The 19,039-nt window shown below is 38.1% G+C and overlaps 1 protein-coding gene across 1 annotated transcript in view; it reads right to left on the reverse strand.

Moving 5' to 3' along the window:
- MYCBP2 (MYC binding protein 2) overlaps positions 1-19,039 on the reverse strand; it is a gene marked incomplete in the record, with an annotated part of 5,088,083 nt that overhangs the window by 4,344,268 nt on the left and 724,776 nt on the right. Inside the window, 1 exon segment of the mRNA XM_044072904.1 lies at positions 8,111-8,184. Coding sequence (XP_043928839.1) covers positions 8,111-8,184 — 74 coding nt within the window.

The raw sequence follows: 19,039 nt of genomic DNA on the forward strand, positions 1-19,039 counted from the left end.
TACTAACCTCCATAATAAACTGACACTGGTTGCAGGATCCACACTTGGTGGTGCAACCCTCTCTCTTACGATAATCACCTGTCATATTTTTCAACCTACTTTTCAAATTTTGTCCATTTCTATAAACAAACGAAGGTCTGGGGCCTAATATTTTATAAATGTCATCATCTGTTTCTATTATGTTCCAGTGTTTTACTATTATGTCTTTAAATTTGTTAACTGAGGGCGCATATTGCATAACACAAGCTCTCCTATATTCAGTATTCACTTTTTTCATACTTCCTATTCCGTCCTCATTACCCAATATCGGTTTATATTTTTTACCCCACTCATGTTTAACATTTATTTATTTATTTATTTTACATTTGTTAACCGGGCTGGTCTATCTGGATACATATCCGTTTTCAGTAGAGGCCCGAGGAGAAAAGCTCCAATACACAATAGAAGTACATATTTAAATTGCAAGATTCAAAGTATTGTTACAACAAGAGAATACAGCTTACATATGCAGGAATGAAAATTTACATAGATGTTATATAAGACTAAAGGACAGACAGGAAATTATACACAAAACATTGATTTCGTTAAAGATACTGAGAAATAGACTGAAATCAGAGAATTTTCCTTATTACTAAAAGGAAAGAGAAATTTTAGAGATCTGCAATTAGGGAAATGGGCTAGGGAAGTGGAGCTAGAAGTAATGAGATATGTAGTTAGTCAGGTTCTCGACATGGGCATGTCCATTGTGTGGAGAGATATTCTTTAAGGTTAGCTTTGAAATGATTGAGCGAAGAAGTAAGTCTAAGGTTGTTTGGCAGGGAGTTCCACTGCTTGCCAATGGAATTTGCATAAAGGGCATCCCCACCTGAGTTTTTTGCTTTGATGGTTAGGATCTGGATGCTGTTTGATGATCGGAGACTGTTGAGGTTAGTATATGGAGTTAGAATTTTGCACAGTGAGGGAGTTCTATCAGGATGGTTGATTATTTTATAAGCTTCGCGAGTTGGCTAAGTTTGAGGAGATTTGGCAGTTCCAACCAGCCAAGTCTTCGCAGATTAAGGCAATGATGGGTTCGATAAGGGGAACCTGTAATAAATCTGACAATGTGGTTATAGGCAAGAGAGAGCATGTTAAGTTCACGTTTATTAAGAAAAGAGAGGATCGGGGAAGCATAGAGGAGGGAAGAGAGGAGATGGGTGCGAGCAATAGTTAATTTGGTAGTTGGAGTTAGGAAGTTTTTAATTCTGTACATAGATCCTAGTTTTTTGTTAACAGACTTTACTGTTTGGGTAATGTGTATGTCAAATTTGAGCTTATGATCAATAGTGACACCTAGCAGTTTGGTACTGGTGACAGGGGTTATGAGGGTCCCATTATTGGATTTAATATGAAAGGTTGTGTTGTTAGTGTTTGGGAGTTCTTTACCTATATCACACACCATCCAGTCAGGGTACCCCCTGTCAATAAACATTGCGGCTATATAATTTAATTCCACTATTACGTCCTCAAAGCTGGATGTCATCCTAGCCGCTCTGATGCATTGCCCTTTGATAATACTTTTTTTCTGATACTGGGGGTGGCAACTATTATACTCAAGATAATCATTACTGAAAGTATCCTTCCTATATAGGTTGGACTTAAACTTCTTACTCTCAATAGTTATTTTAGTATCCAAGTATGCTATGCTTTTTCTATTCATGTTTGTTGTAAACCTTAACTATTCATTTCTACTGTTGAGATACTTGGTAAATTCATGTAGGAGTTCCTCACTACCTTCCCATATAAAGAACACGTCATCCAAAAATCTGAGATAACTTTTTATATATTTGTTCCATTCTGTTCCCAAAATATATTCTTCTTCCCAATTCAGTAAAAACAAATTAGCAAACATAGGGGCACATGCCGCCCCCATGGCAACCCCCTTGTTTTGCCTGTAATATTCACCTTGAAACATAATAAAATTGTTCTTCAAAACTACTTCCATAAACACCATGATGACACTTATTCTATCCCAAGATAATCTACTATATTTGCACATACTTTCTTCAAATCTTTTGAGTCCCTCATCCTGAGGTATACATGAGAATAGGTCGACTATATCGATTGTTACCAAAAGGCAATTGTCACTTATAAGTTCATCTTTAAGTCTAGTAAGAAAATCCCAGGAATCCTTTACTATATGTGGAATATATGAATATACCCCTTTTAACCATCCGTCAACTACTTTCCCCATTTCAAAAGTTTTAGAATTGCTTCCAGATATAATGGGTCGAAACGGTGGTTCCTGGATGTTTTTATGGATCTTGGGTATGCCTACAATGGTTCCTAAAATAGGATACTCTATTTTCACATAATTATACATATTCATATTTATTCTACTATCTATTAATAAATCCTCTAAGATTAAATTAATTTTATGATATGCAATGTTGACTTCATTCAGTGAGGTGGCTATATAATTCCCTGAATTTAATAATATATTCATAATTTTATTGTTGTAATCTTCTGTATAATACAACACAACACCACCGCCCTTATCAGGCTTCATTATTCGAATTTTATTATCCATTTGTAGTTCCTGCAAGATCTTTACTTCATTAATAGTAAGATTTGTGATATGGGATTTTTTATTCTTAAAACTATTGTACAATTCCTTTAATACCATCCTTTCATAAGTAGCTAATACATTGTTTAATGGAGGTGTATACTTACTAGGTTTCTCAAAAAGATCCACACTTGTCATTTCTTTCCCTCTAAAATGTACAGCTAAATTTAACTTTCTTAAATATTTTTTAAAATCTATCACATAATTAACTAAATTGCCACTGTTATTCGGTATATATTTCATACCCTTAGAGAGTAAACTGAACATTTCCTTATTCACATTCAAACTAGTGTAATTATAGATGCTGAATTCTTTCCATCTATAATGAATGTTACTATGTTTGATTATTTCTTCTTCATTATTTCGTAATGTCCTAAATGTTGGCATTAGCATGTTCTGTTGTATTGTGGGTACCTTTTGTTGAACCCTATCTCTCTTTCCTGTACTGGGTCCCTTAACTGATCCTCCTCTAAAAAATGATGATTTGCTTCCTTTCCCCTCCTCATGTTGTTGTAGTGTACTAACCCACCTTTACTAGGATATCCTCTATTCACTTTATATAATTCTCCGGTATTTTCTGTTCTGTCCTTTTTAGACTCAAAGTTATAAGCAACACCTTTTTCATACTGCATTATGTCACGTTTTAATTTTTTACACTTTCTATCCATTTGCATATTAATCTGTTTTTCCACCCAAGTAAATTGTGCATTAAAACTCGGTAGATTCTCTTCAAATAGTAAATCGGAAGTAATTATATGGTCCAACTCTTCTATTTCAGTCATTAATACACAAATTCTTTTATCATTACAGGCTATTAGATACTTCATAAAAGTGTAACCAAAATTATCAAACATTTCACAACATTCTGTTAACTGCTCATGTTCCATTTGTATACCCATGGGTCTCTTGAAAAATCTGAGCCCCATTGGGACCCCCTTTACATCAATGCATCTTTTTAAATACGCATTATCATGTTGTAAGGTCTTTAACATTTTTAATTTCTTACCAAACTGATATATATAGTCTTTTAACATCATATCTTCATTGTCCTTGCATTCATTACCCCTGTTAGAATAATGACGCTGGTTGCTCTGCTCAAAATTCTGTCTTTCCCTAATCCAGGGCCATGGCGGCTTACCCGAAGAAGTCAACCATGTTTAACAGGCACAATATACCTTTAACAAATCCGAACTGGTTTGGGTCCGGAGTTTGAAGATTACCTATGTCCTTGTTAATAAGGCCCATGATGATTCTTTCCATGGCCTTGCAGATGAGGCTAGTCAAGCTTACGGGACGATAATTCCCATGGTCAGTTGATGATCCCCCTTTGTGCAGAGGGATTAGTGTTGCGATCCTCCATTCTGCCAGAACATAGCCAGTTTACAGGTTGTGGTTAAACTGAGATCCAAGTGGGTCTGCTAGGTCATGTTTTATGTTGTTTAAAAGGCAACCTGGGATGTTGTCCAGTCCCACTGATGCCGTATTTTTGGCCTTGAAGAGTGCAGAGATGATCTGCTCTTGTGAGATAACAAGCTGAGGAATGGTGGCAGGTACACTTTTGGGGGTGACTGGAAGGGACAGGGGGTGAAATTTGCTCCAAATGTGTCAGCTAGTAGTTTGGCTACTACCTCTGGTTGAGTATGGGTGGTGCCATCCACAACCAGTTCAGCTCATAGATAGGTATTCCCTTTAAGATTTTGGACCTGATTAAAGAATACCTTGGGATTATCCTTTGCTAGAGAGGGTATTTTTGCTTCATAATTAGTTTTGAAGGACTTGACAAGATCTCTAATTTCACTGTTTAAGCTAGATCCCCCCCGGACACTTTTTTAGAGCTTTGCTTACCACAAGCTTGTTGCTCAATTTGATTTTTGAAAAAGGAACCAGATATTATAGCACATGTTAGGAAAGAGGAATGAAAAATCTTAACCCGTAAAATCAACTAGCCTTTTTCAAACTGGTTGAGTACTTCCACAGTAGAAGGAATAAACAAAGCAACCTTATGCAAAGAAGAATTCAAAACTTCAGCTATAGCATCCTCACAAAACTTTTGATTGTTTACCCAGGCAAAACATCTCATCACAGTAGCAGAAGCTGCAGACTTAGTCAAAGAGTCAGCACAATCATATATTCTTTAATGAATGTTTAGACACTTGAGAGAAAGAGTAGCTATAAAAAGATTCAGAAAGGACCCCCTTTGAAGGCAAAGTGACAGGGAAATTCCTCAAACTGTCAACACAAGTCAGCAAGCACTTCAAAATATGTGCCTGCTAGTTCAAAATTCTGAAGGCTAAAGTAGAAGAAAAAAATCCCTACCCAAACCTGACAAGAGCTTTACCATTCTGTCAGAAGGAAAATGATTACATCAACCACAAACTTGCTATCAGCTGAATTTTATAATGTCTATCTTTTTAGAGACTGAATACTGACAAGGATTACTGCACACCAAGTTAAAAACATCTTCCAAGCCTGGCATAATATGACTAATAGGAGCAGTGTGTGGCATATTCACTTGCAACATATCATAACTCCTCAAAGAAGAGGGAACAACTGCCTGCTTCTACTGAAATAAATGACTAATTCTGGGCACATACTCAACAAGACACAATTCCTCTACAGAAGAAATTGAACAAACACTCTCATCAGAATCTGTGACACGGGAAGAAAGCACAGATGAATCCTTCGCTCAGTCATTATCAGAATCATATAACAAGTGATCCTGGGAAAGTGAGGAACAAGGATGTATAATACATTTCTCAGCTGTTCCACAGGATTCAAAACTGTTAACAGAAGAACTGATTGATTTACCTAACCCCTAAGTCCAAGGTGGCAGCAGGGAGTACACCAGAGGGTCTTGGGGAAACCAGTGAACTGTTTGAGGAACAAGTTGTGGCCACTACAAAGTCACCTACCAGTGGCTGGTTCACTAACTGAGTCAGTGGTTTTGGCAAGGGCTTGATGGTAGTTTTCTTTTTCTTAAGTGGTGCAAGAGAAGGAAATTAAGGACCTATAAGGGATTCTCATGTTCCTGTCAAGACAGACACCTGTAAGCTCCACTGGATTGAGTCTATCAAAAGGTAAGTCATCACTAAAGTGCTCACAAACACTGCACACACACCCTTCCCCAAACCAGTCACAATAAATCAAAAAGTAAATGCACAAACAGTACACTTTTGTCCCAAAATATCCAACAATACCTTTCCCCCAGCAAGCACAAATAGAAGCAGCAGGTCAAAAGATAGGTTTTCACGAAGTGTACACAAGCAGTAAACAAACTCACTTCACCACAATAATACATAAATCTTTCAATTAAAATACAAACAGTACAAAAGCAGCATGCGTTTACCACAAATAATTGCCCCAAATAAAAATAGTCTCAGCTATTAAAAAAAAAAATAAACTGTCAGATGTGACATTTCCAGTAAACTGGTCAACACAGTAAAAATGTCAGTCTTTTTAAAGGAACCCAGTACTAATTTAGTCAAAAATATGACAACATTTTTCAATAAGTGTGTGGAAGGGTTCTCTAAAGGGGAGTTAACCTGCCAGTAATGAAAAATCAAAGCTAATCCTCCAGAGCCCAGAAGGAGTGCTCTGGAGGGTGGCAAGAAAGTCCCAAGTATGTTTCTGGCAGCCAAGCTGCTGCTTTCTCTCTTTCGAGTTGTGTTACAGCCTGGGTGCATATGTGTAGAAGGTAGCCAGAGATTTTGGAAGACTGGCCAGCTGTTACTTCCTGGACAGGCTATACCCCCATAAATCTAAAAGCTACTGCACCAGTGATAGTGACTAACACTAAAAGTTTCCATTATTACCGCGCAGTATACACATCTTTTTAATCATTTTTGTTCACTCCATTACATACAATTTAATCAATTTCTGCCTTCCCTTAAACTTCAGTATTCTCCCTAATTATTATTCTTCATGTACATATTTCATGTATTTCTATGAAATTTGTTCCTTCCCTATTCTAAAGATTCCACCTCCATTTCTTGTATCTTCATAACAATATTCACAACTTCCACTACAGTTAATTTAGATATGGATTTCCACTTTCTAGTAATTACTTTTTGGTAGCAAATACCATTAAACTTAGTGATGGCTTCACTGTGTTTAGGCAATCCATATCCTATATCCTGGATAAAAAAAAAAAAATCACTTTAGTTATTATCAAATGCCCCAACATTTGAACTTCTGAGAAAAATTCCCGCAGAAAGGAAATGTATTAAAAAATGGAGACACCAGGATGTTTGTGGAAGAAGAATACTTGTACACCAGACATAGGAGAAGCAAGTTTATTCCCATAGAAGCACCTTACAAAACATGAAATTCAAGCAAGCAAATGTTAAAGTAATCAAAGAAACAGGTTAAGTATGGATCAAAATACATTCTGACATACAACTACAGCATACTACTAAGACAGTCATTTAAATATACAAGTATTAAACAGCAGTAATTAAAAATAAAAATACATTTACATCAAAGTTAGACACCAAAAAATTATTTCAAAACCATGAACATTTTTATCATCCCTGGGATGTGAGCCCTGTTGCAAGATAATCTAAAGGAACCTCTCTTCTAAAAAAATCAGCTGGTGCAAATAAGGCTGGGAGTCAAATTTGGGGGTCTCAGTCCCAAATACCAGCCATCTTTAACAGTCACTTAAGGGGACATTCTCTTGGAAAGCAAGCTTGTCAACCTTGCAATCCAGATGAACAGGTGGAGACAAGATGATGCAAGAACCTCAAGATCAACTCCCTTAGTGTGAGAGCTGAAGCATGCCTCATCCTGTTCCCTCCATCTTCAGCTGAGACAAAATACAGGTGCAGATCTGAGGCTCTGTTTGTGGATGACAGGCTCTGCACTGAGACTGGGGAACCACATGAACAGTACACTTGCAAAGTCAGTCTTCAACCTGATCTCAAAGTATGCCTTTGAGGTGATGCTCTGACTTATTCCTGAGGATAAATGGAGAACTTCTCCATTAGTTCCACATAAAAATCGCTGGTTATCATCTTCCTGTACCCAAAAGTACACCAAAAGCTTTTCCACTCAGTCTTCCTGAGGCAAAATTAAATCTCTTATCTCTTGAGGTATTTGTCAGCATTGTGCTCCTCTTCAAGACAGTAGGCAATGCTTGTGTGGGTCCTGGCTGCTAACTTTATTTATCAATTTATTAATGAAGAAGTAGAGGGAATAATGATGTTCTCAATCATAGGACATTGTAAAAAAGTGTGCCTAAACATGACTGGTGCAAACAGTGCACCCGACTAAGGACCAATCAAGAAAGGTCCTTAAAAAGTTAGACACCAGGAAATGCATGGAAGATGCTACTAAATCCACTCTTCAGCCAACGGGAGTTTAAACTGCCTCACTATCCGTCTTAACAGTTGGAATCCAAGCTTTTTTTTTAAACTTCAACACTGACACTTTTCCCAGTATTCAAGCACACAATTCAATAGAAAAACAAAGTTGATTGATGCTGATCAGCAAACTTCCAGTACTTACATCTTTAGAAGCCGCAATTTGATTGATATATTCTCCATCTGTAAAAAGTATATTCTGCCCTTCAGTGTGACATCCTGAATTGAAAAAAGTGTAACAATTAAGCATTATGCATAAAAATATATATAGAAAAAACAGAAAATTGTAGTATATGATCTGAGTCGTCAAGACAGCATTTTCACAAAATTAATACATTACAAAAATTCTGCTGTTACTGAAGCATGGAGTTCACCAGTTAAAGGTGAGCATACTCACACACCTGCACTGCTACAGGAAATAAAGACATGACTAGGAAGCAAAAACTAAGGAACCCCAGAATTGATGTATGGTCTAAAGCAAGCCGTAGACCAAAGTAAATTCTACTCTCCCCTCTTAATATCCAACCTGTAACATTTACAAAAAGTGCAACTTGAAGTCCAAGTACAGGCCTCAAATCCTTTGGGGTAGATACATTTTCTTAAAAGAAATGCAATGGTACAAGGCAGTGGCAGTGGAGATTTAGTCATGATAAACAAATTTTTATCCCCACAGACAGCCTGCTATATTATCTACAACTAGTTTAATATAAAATAGTTCTCAACATGCAGTTAAAAAAAAAGAAAGAAATGGATGCAATAGTGTTTAAAACATCAAAGAAAAATAAAGCACCCTGAAAGTGGGTAGCTGTTTAAGATCAATCTGGTGTGTTGGATTCTATCAAGCAGTTCAAGTACTTTGATATATGACTTGAGCCACATGCATCTTTATTCACCACATACTGATAATATCCTCTCCAAATGCAAGTGAATAATGTAGCCGAGATGTCAGTGGAAAACAGTACTATTGCCAGTCTTACACTATACTCTGTCATTCACAGCAGAAGGCTCCAGCAGCATCTGTCAAAGATTACAAGCAGCAAAAATGCACACCAATGGCCAGTCCTCCCTGGAGGGATCACCACCATGTTATCCTGGACAAAGACACTCCCCATTACTGTTTGGGCCTCCATGCCAACATACTGCTCAAGCTATACAGTTTTGACTCACACTTCCTTAAACCTTATGCTTTTCACATATTCACTGCTTCTACTCCCTTAAAGCTCATGCTTTTCACATATTCACTGTTTCTACCTTCGCAACAGTTAAACCAAATAATTGCCATGAATGCTCTCACACAGACTTTTCCATATTTCCTGCTACAACATAGAATGCATTCCATATTACTATCACACGTTCACCTTCCCAAAACCTCTTCAACTAAAGCTTAATCCTCATTTCCTGAAGGAAACGGTATGCAAGTACTTACTAATCCTCTCCATGGTGCACAAGGTTGACAACCACTATTCCATTAATTTCTAAGTAATCATGCCTCTACTGTGCTTTGTAGATAAGTAGTGTTGCACTGCCTCTGTTTTAATTATCTGACCTTTACATGCTTTGTCTCACTCTGTATATGTCTGGACTGTTACTTTTTACATTTTGTAATACAGTTCTATGTTGCAGGTAACATATGGGTGTACTTAAAATGTTGCAGCCGAAGACAGGCAATTCAGCCTAGTGTGCTTACCTTAAGTAAAGTAGAAGCTGCCAGTTTGGTGTTGTGAGCTCTAAGCTTTTCCATGCTTTACAATATTTATCTTAACAGAATGTAATGCATACTTCGTGTTTTATCTGCCGACTGGAAAACCTTGCTTCTATTTCATGAAGGAAATCAATAAGTGATCAGTGGCCACGGTGGTGCAGCGGTTAGCGTTGCCGCCTCACAGCAAGAGATTTTCTGGTTCGATTCTCGGCTGGGGTGCCTTCTCTGCGGAGTCTGCATGTCCTCACTGTGGTCGTGTGGGTTTCCTCCGGGTGCTCCGGTTTCCTCCCACATCCCAAAGACATGTAGTAGGTGGATTGGACACTCTAAATTGGCCCTAGGTGCGAGTGTGTGCGCATGTGTGCCTTCTGTGGAAGGTTGGGTGCTGGGCTGGCAACTCAACACCGTAAACTCCTCTGCCAATCATGAACAGACAGATGATCCGCCATGGCGACCCCTAACCGGGAAAAGCCGAAAGAAGAAGACGACTGCCTAATGGATCTGTTTTCTGTTTTCCTCAGTATGCAACTCCTAACCACTTTATTATGAACACCCATTCAATGCCAACTTATTTAAACATGATTTCTTTTTTTAGATAAAGATCAAGTCCCAAACACAAGCCACTGGATTTCTGGGGGGGGGGGGGAATCTCAAACATAAAATCCTCTTTAGACTGCTTCACAGCTATGAAGCAGGTAAAGAAAGGATCAAAAGGCAAGCACGCAAAAATGGGTGAAAGATGTAACACTATGAAAGAACAAGTTAGGCCATCGTTAGTTACCAAAAGTTGTAAAATCTGGTATACTGAAGCAAAAGCTAGATCACGGACTCTCTTGACCCTTCAGCAGTAATTCCTGACAAACCACGGTACACAACTTTATGCGTTTACTAAATCTTGCTGAACATTAAACAAAAGACCAGCAATTGCAGAGTTTTTAGTAGAATCTAGAACAGAAGCTGCCATTACAAAATAAATAATTAGTACAGCATATAAAATATTGCATGATTACTACAAAGGAGGTTAGAAAGGACTGGGAAGAGAGACTGGATAAGCAATTCACAATATGCAGCAAAATCAAGATGATTTAGGATTTTTGCTTGGAAATGTTTACATAGGTATTTTACATAGGTATTTTTATACCCCAAGTACAGAATTTTTCCTCAGGTAGATAACAAATGCTGGAGGTCTGATGTGAAGAAAGAACTAATTGGGAATATTATGTTCTGGGAGTGCAGTGAGTTGGCGAACTTTAAGGATTCCCTGCAGGATGCACTGTCAGGGATGCTGGGTGGGCAGATTGGTGTGATGAGGGAAATGATTTTTTCTGATCTATGATACAGAATCAGAATTGCCTTAACATGGTAAGGCCTTGTTGTCTCTAATTATGGTGGCTGTCAAAAAAGCAGTTACTAGAAAATGGAAATCAAAATCTAAACTAACTATATTAAAAGTTGTGAATATACTAACAGAGATAAAACAACTGGAACAAACATCTTTAGAAAAAGCTAGGAGCAAACTACATAGGAAAAAAATGGGAATTGTAGGAACAATACATACAGGGAAGGAATGAGGTTTAAAAGAAGACAGGACTTAAATGAGCTACGTAATGTTTGACTGAAAACAACTGAGAAATGAGCTATGTAATGTTTGACTGAAAACAATTGAGTAGCTTATAAGTGATGCATAATGTTTGCAACTGGGAATGTGTCAGTATGGTTTGTGATGTAAAATGCTTGCAAACAGGATTGTGTCTGTATGGTTTGTTTTCTTTTATATAAATGTATGATTGCTTATGTCGTAAGTGATTATTTAAAAAAGATGTTTCTTGTTTAAAAAAAAAGGAGCAAGAACTGAATAATTTATGTAATGTTGCTTAGATTATATGATATACAGCAATATATGTGAAGCATAAGGTTTGTTAACTTTAAAGGACACCAATGGGATTCTGTTATTAAATGTTAAAGTTCTCTGTCCTTTTTCTCCCTATTTACTGTCCCTGTTATGAATAAACAACATTACAGCATGTAAAATATTTTAAATAGACTGTTTTTCATCACTAGAACAGTACCTTACTGTATTGTGGTGGTTTCACTTTCAAAAAACTTTTATCCCATCCTGAGAAAGTCTCCAATTCACTGATGTCATCAAGACCAGTGAATACAGATAGTTTTTTTGGCCAATTCCCTCCCCAAACTGACATCATCATGAACGTCCTAAAAACCCACCCATGCTGTGATGTCACAGCTCCCCAGTCCTTCTCCTACCCATACAGAAAGTAAAGGCTAGAAGACTGAAACAGTACACGAGTCAAGTCTCCTGCTGTGAGCTGTCAATCACAGCAGGTAGCAGCTCAAATTACCTTTGGCACTATGACAGCTAGGGAAGTTGCATGTGAAGGGGGATGGGAGATGAGACAACGTAGTACAATTCAGGCTTCACAAAAGACTGCAGTTTAGCCATTCTAAAAAGAAGTAGCAGGAAAAAGTCCTTTGAAAATCTGTTCTGTGGCATTTGCACTTTTTGTGTTTTAAGTAGTCACTGAATGGCATGAAATGTTACTTAAAACCAACTGACTGAAAGACAGCAGTGTATGCATGTAAAAATCAATACAGTGACAGCAGCTTTAGGAAGAAAGAGGCCTGCGTGATGTAATTTTTTTCAGATGAGTACTGCATTGTGGGATACCTAGAGGCAGACTAAACAATCAGAATTACTTCAAGATGCCAGACCCCATGTGATCAGGCTCACAAATTATGTAGAAATTATGTATAAAAATATTTAAAAACCTGTAAATAGTCCCAGAGTGGTGTTAAAATGTAGGAAACACCAAATAATGATGAAATAAACATGTTTTTTTGAGTCTGTGTGTGCAATTCTTCTTTAACTTGTTAATACTGTTTGATTACTTTTATATAAATATAAATAAGCCTATGTCAATAAAAGTGTTAAAAAAACTCACTCAGCATGTTTATCCTCAGTTCACAGGCCATTTGGTAATGTCCATCTATCATGTGTACAAATATCACCAATTTGTGTAAGTAATGTACACACAGCATACCACTGTGTCTAAATCTTGCTCAGAGTTTCCAGCCCTTCCACACTGTACAGGCAGGCAAAAGAACTCTGACACAGAACTACTAAGTCACTAGAAAAAAAATAACATCCACGGTGAAATAAATTAAAACATATTAGATAATCAAGTGCTAGAAATGTACATTGTACCATAATGCCATATCAAAAAGAGAAAGTACAGCTAAGTACAAGGTATTCACTGTAATAGCAGACCTCGAAGGAAAGGACATAGCAACAGTAAATCTTTGCATCACCCACTTTTGGCATTCTGTATCCCAGGCCAGAACTTCTCATAGCAGTGCCATTCTTTATGAAGAAGCTAGTCTTACATACTGCTTAAGTATAGATGTAGGAGACTCAAAGCACTGTTATATAAAATTAAAGTTATGCATTTAACTAACAACACATCTTGACCAGCAGGTTCTCCCTCAGCTGCAGGACTAAAGTTGCACGCCTCTCATAGCTGGCCTTAGGCATAGGCCACCTAGGCGGCCGCCTAGGGCGCCGCTCTAGCAGGGGCACTTTTTTAGTGTTTATTTTGTGTACGTAAACCAGGATGGGGGCACCAAGTGGTATGGTGGGGGGCACCATGAAACCCTTTTGCCTAGGGCACCAGTTGACCTAAGGCCGCTGCTGACGCCTCTAGTCAGTTTGGCATTTGAAATGTCCAAAGCTACTAGCCCTGTCTTTTTCATTCACAGTGCTCTACCTATTGAGCTTCCTCTCCAGATCTCATATGATGACTATTCAGAAAGCATCAGAAAAACAGCAATAGGCTACACATACTCAAAAACATAGTTATTTCTCTGAAAAATACAACTTATGGACTGTTTCCTGTGTAGTAATCATTACTCTATTCTGACTGACTCACAGGTCAGATCTAATATTCTCTGAGTTTTTTTAACTATTTTCTGCTATACTCCTCTGCACCCCCCATACCCTTTGCATATCACCTTACTCTATAATTTTGGTGCTCTATCTGCTCAGTCTTTCATAAATAATTCTTTTGTGCTACAGTCTGTGCAGTTGTATATCAAAGACATCAAATTATTGTTGACTGTTATGGGAGTCATAGACAGCAAACATTTCATGATATATAAACAACAGCATAATGTCTGCCTCCTCCAAGATAGACACCGTGTATAGACAGTTTTGAGAAGAGCATTTCTCAGCTTCATGATACATCTGTAGATTCTTTACCCCTTCTGCATTTAAAGAAAGAAACAACAAAGTGAAACTGTTGAGGATGAAATTAAGTTCTCTGATTAACCTTGATAAAGCATCAACTTTGAGCACTCCTTCAGGGTTGGGTCCACTGACCACAAGAGCAGAATCCATTGCAAATACAGAGGAGTCCACCAGGACAAAAAAAGATAACTATTAGAAAAACATAAGACAGACAAGTCACCTAAAGTAAAAGATTCCTCTTTAGGTCCAAGTGTTAAGAGTCCAAAAGTAAACGAGCAGCAGTTCTCAATTCATTCTCTAAAGTATTTCAACGATTCTAATAAAAGCTGTGACTGCCAAGTCTCCAGTTATGTTAATTAGAATGGACAATACATCATCTCTTCCTAACTTGGAAGTTACAGTTCTTGTGAAATGTCCAGCTCTACTATGGAGGGAAACGAAGACCTGACTATGTCTGAGGTGCTTGGGTTTTGATTAGTTGCCTAAGGTACTGGAAGAGCTGGCCAGAAGAGAAGACTTAAGTGGTACAGTCCACTTACCTCTTTCAGGATGACATTTGTGATGTGCGTGCTTGGAGGCAGAGGACAAGAAGTGATTTCCCTGGTGGTGTAGAAAAAACCTATGGTGCCTCCTGGTACTTAGGGAGGACTTGTCCTGCTAGCTTACATTCTTGGTGGAAGTGAGGGACAACCCAGCACTAATGTCCACTGCACACCCACCTACAGTGTGCTAGCTCAGCATATGTAGGAAGATTAGGAACATAAGCAGAAAAGCCTTGATGGCTGTCTTGGTGATGTCGCAAGTGAACAGCCCCCAACTCAAAAAGTGCAGAGTGGTTCGAATAATGGCAAATAACCTGAGGACTGGCAGGCAACAAATGGAGAAAAAAGTTTTGAGTTCCAGACCTTTGTTTAAAATTTCCTTCAGCAGTTACTCTATTACTTTTCATTGCCTTCGTCATCTGTGTAATCCTCTCAGCTCTTTTCACCAATCCACATTCAGGTACTGGTATCAAGAAGGCCAGAGTCATGCCCACAGGCACTGGTATCAACTCCAACTTCTCTCCCAATGTGGCTGCGGTTTCAGGCTCAGAACTGCACTCTGATATCAACCCACTCAATATCAATCACAACTTCGGTGTTGGCAGTTTCTGTGGAAATGTAGGTTATGTCAAAAGTGCACTTTCAGCTCAGTGGCTGGGGGGAGGTCTATACTTTATTCAGGTTCATCATCTGGCCTTTGGGGTTGATGTTCCTGATGACAAACTCTGGACCACTTGGCATGTTGGCTCCTGCTGCACAAGGTCAGACTCAATGTCAATACCCCCACTGTAAATGTCTGTCACAAGAAACTTCAGCTTTGGGCAGCAGGGGCTAGTATAATTAGTCTTGAGCACAGCACTGACACCAATGTTATCAAAGCAGACTATTCTGCATGTGCTGCTCTCACAGCCTTTTAGCTTCTCTGACTTTGGTCTTGTCTGTATAAATTAGTTTGAACTGCACATTTAGCCAACCAACATTTTCCTCAGCAAGAATGAGAGTCCAAGTCTTCTGAGGTTATTTCCAAACATCTGGCCATGTCTTGGCTTCCTCATTCATATTCATGACTCACCCCCCCACCCACCCCGGGGGGGGGGGGGGCTGCCAGGCAGCACAACTTCAACAGGAGATGAGAGTTTCCCACCTCAGATGTTAAGGAAAAAAAATTATATAAATTTCACCCCGATCCAAAAACAGGAGTTCACTGACATGATGCAGCAAACCCACAGACATAACTACCACCTCTTTGCACAAGATCCCGCAAGGGGACTTTCAGACCCTCTAACCCCCTTCTCCATGGTGGTCCAGCCTGTGAATGTAATTGTTTGACTTATAGTGAAGACTGCATAAAGCATCTCTGATGTGCCTGTCCCAAAGATACCAAACAAGATATTCAGACCTCCTACAGAATGCAACATCTGGAATGAAATTACTAAATCTCAGTCCAGTGTTGTTGTGATTGCCCTTATAAAGCATCCCAAACTGCAGAGTCCTGCTGTCCATCATCCAGATAAGGAACTATGGGCCATGAACATGATCAGAAACCACATTTACTCATCATCCATATTTTCTTTGAGGGTAGTAAATTATCTTTCACACATGCTAAGGTTCCAGTAAAACAGATGACAAGACAGCCAAGTCGCTGAAAGGGTTCCAAGCCGGACAGCTGAAGTTGAAACAGCACTCCCAAATGGCAGCCATGTCTTCCCTAGCTAACCTTATGATGCATTCAGACTATATTGTGCTGCATGAGCAGCAGCTGCCAATATAGCTCTTTGCTTCCACAACTGGCTTATTTAACACTTTGAAGAGGATACCAAGTTGACCTCTCAACTTGTCATTTGTTGAGTTAACATACTCTGGACCACTGGTTAAAGCCTACCAGGAGAACATGGCGACAGCAATAGAAACTCTGACAGCTGTTAGTGTTAAATTTCAAACTCCATGAACACATAGAAGCCCAGAGCAGCTTTTACTCTAATGTGGACAACTGCAACAGAATAACTAGATATCTAAGAGAAACTAATATCGACATATTAACTTCCAAGCAGTCACCAGTCCAAAAGTGAGAACACCCAGCAGCAAGGCCTTAGTTCACCTGTTTTTTTTTTTTTTTTTTTTTTTTTGGGGGGGGGGGGGGGGGGGCACTCATCTGTCCTTTCATAAAGAACTGACATTTTCATTACATGACTTGCTTGTCTGTGACCCTTTAACATGAACCTGACAAGACTTGTAGCTATAGCTACTGGAACCGGAGAAACACGATTGAAAGGACCACGATTACAGAGCAATACTGCTGGAGGAAAGGTTGACCTAAGGAGCTTGATCTAAGGAGATTTAAATCTTTACCACTATTGGTTTGATTTTTCTCATGGATGGAGGGAGATTCTCCATCCCCTACCTTGTTGCCTGCCTTGCAGTCTGCATTTCCTCTCCCAACCTGGTTTGCCTAACCTGTCTTTAGCTACTCACCAGATTGCTTCCTTCTAAAGGCTCTTTTTGTTTATAATACAATGCCCTTGACTGTTTTCTCTTGTACTCATGCCAACAATCAAGGCATAACCAAAATCTGATTTGAGACACTAGTGTTTAATTAAAACTCCAAAAAAATTGGTGGTCCGATGTCTTGGAAAGTTTTCTTTGTTGAGCTTCTAAAGGAGCAGATGTCCTCAGTCTTGCCCATCAACGAGGATGTACCCTATCAATTCAGATTTTTTGTTAAAACTATGAATAAAGGATTGAACATGTTTTATTCAGTCCACAGTTTATTTGTCTATGAATATTTCCTGGTGTATTCCCAAAACAACCTATTCATGCTTACAAATATAATGGAGGCTAGACTTACAACCATATGTCTGCATACTGCTGTGACTGCTGATGACCCCCTTCCCCGAACAACAAACTGTATAATTTCCATATTTAACTGTAAGTTTCCCAACTTTGAAAGTACAGGCAGGAAAACCTATGCCTTCTTTCCGTTATATCCATCAGAAATCACTTAACCATATCCTTTGAGGATGTCTCACTTGTACTTTGTCAAATGCATTTGGAAACTAATGCTCTACTGGCCAGAATGGAAATGATCATATTTTTCCCTTCAACATGATCCAATGCTCCACTTTCTTTGTCAAACAGTTAACCTTGACTATGACTAAAGACACTAGCACAGGATCTGCTACATGCTTTTTATATAAAGTATTTGCAGAAGTCCTAGATCCTGAAAAATATGTCTGTGAATTGTCCAAAACAGAAAGGTTTTTTTATACCTAGTATTTTTAATCCACCTTTGAGGAAAGAAATACAAATGTTCTTAAATAGTTGTGAACTGCAAATTATTGACTTATTGGACAATACGTCTTGTTGTAAATATAATTTATCTGTAAGAGAAAGGGAAGTGTTTTTCAATTTGATTAAGAAAGATGACATTTTAATATTCAAAGCCGACAAAGGGGGAGCACTAGTGGTGTTAGATAGAAATATCTATGTGTAAAATGTATGAGCTGTTGTCTGATATACATCTTTGCAGAAAAGTCACTTTTAAGGAAATTAATAAATCTTATCCGCTTATCAATTCTTTGATTGAAAAATGGTTTTGCAATGGCAGAATAACTGAAGCCACGAGAAAGTATTTTATGACTGATCATCCTAAAATTAGTTGGATTTTTGGTATAACAAAAATCCACAAAGATTTAAACAATCCCCCATTAAGACATATTGTCTCCAATGTCACCAGTAAAACTGAAAGCATGGCTATTTTTGCAGATAAACATCTGCAAAAGGTTGTGAATATTAACACAACCTATATTAAAGACACTTGATTTTGTTGGTAAGCTGAAAGACATTACAGCATCAGACAGTGAATTATTATTAACATTAGATATAAAGTCCTTATACAGTGATACCTAATGTTGAAGGTATGGAAACAGACTAGAATTACTGAGGTCTAAACTGTTTTCCAATACTACTGTAAGTTTACTAATGGAATTATTAGATGTAATTAATTGTTACTGTCAGACTAATGGTGTTGCAATGGGGCGGCAATGGCCCCCAGTTATGCAAATCTGTTTATGTATGGGTAGGAGACAACTAATATTCTACAGAGTGATTACATGGAAAATATAATCACGTTTCGTTTTACTGATGATGTGTTTTTGATTTGGAGGACTGAAATGTTTCTGGGGCATTTTGTCACATACATAAATAATGTATGTTCCTATCTTAAATTCACTTGTCAATTTAGTTCTACTACTATTCATTTTTTGGATGTCAATATTCTAAAGGATGACGGCAAATTAGCCAAAAACAATTTTAAGAAAGGAGTGCACAATAATGCATATTTACATTATAGTAGCAAGCACCCTAAAAAGATCAAAGAAAATATTATAAAGTGTCAACTTTTGAGAGACCGCAAATTAACTGTAAGAAAATAAGATTTTGTTGAAGAAGGAAAAAACTTTTGTGAGAAGTTAGAGAATAGTTGTTATCCCAAGGCATTGGCCTCTACTTCATTGTCTAATATAATTGCTCAGAGAAAAGGAGACCATTCAAAGACTACTAAGGTATATACAA

This window comes from Protopterus annectens, chromosome 5.part1, assembly GCF_019279795.1.
Source record: "Protopterus annectens isolate FY-2018-M chromosome 5.part1, PAN1.0, whole genome shotgun sequence".
NCBI classification, from domain to species: domain Eukaryota; kingdom Metazoa; phylum Chordata; order Ceratodontiformes; family Protopteridae; genus Protopterus; species Protopterus annectens.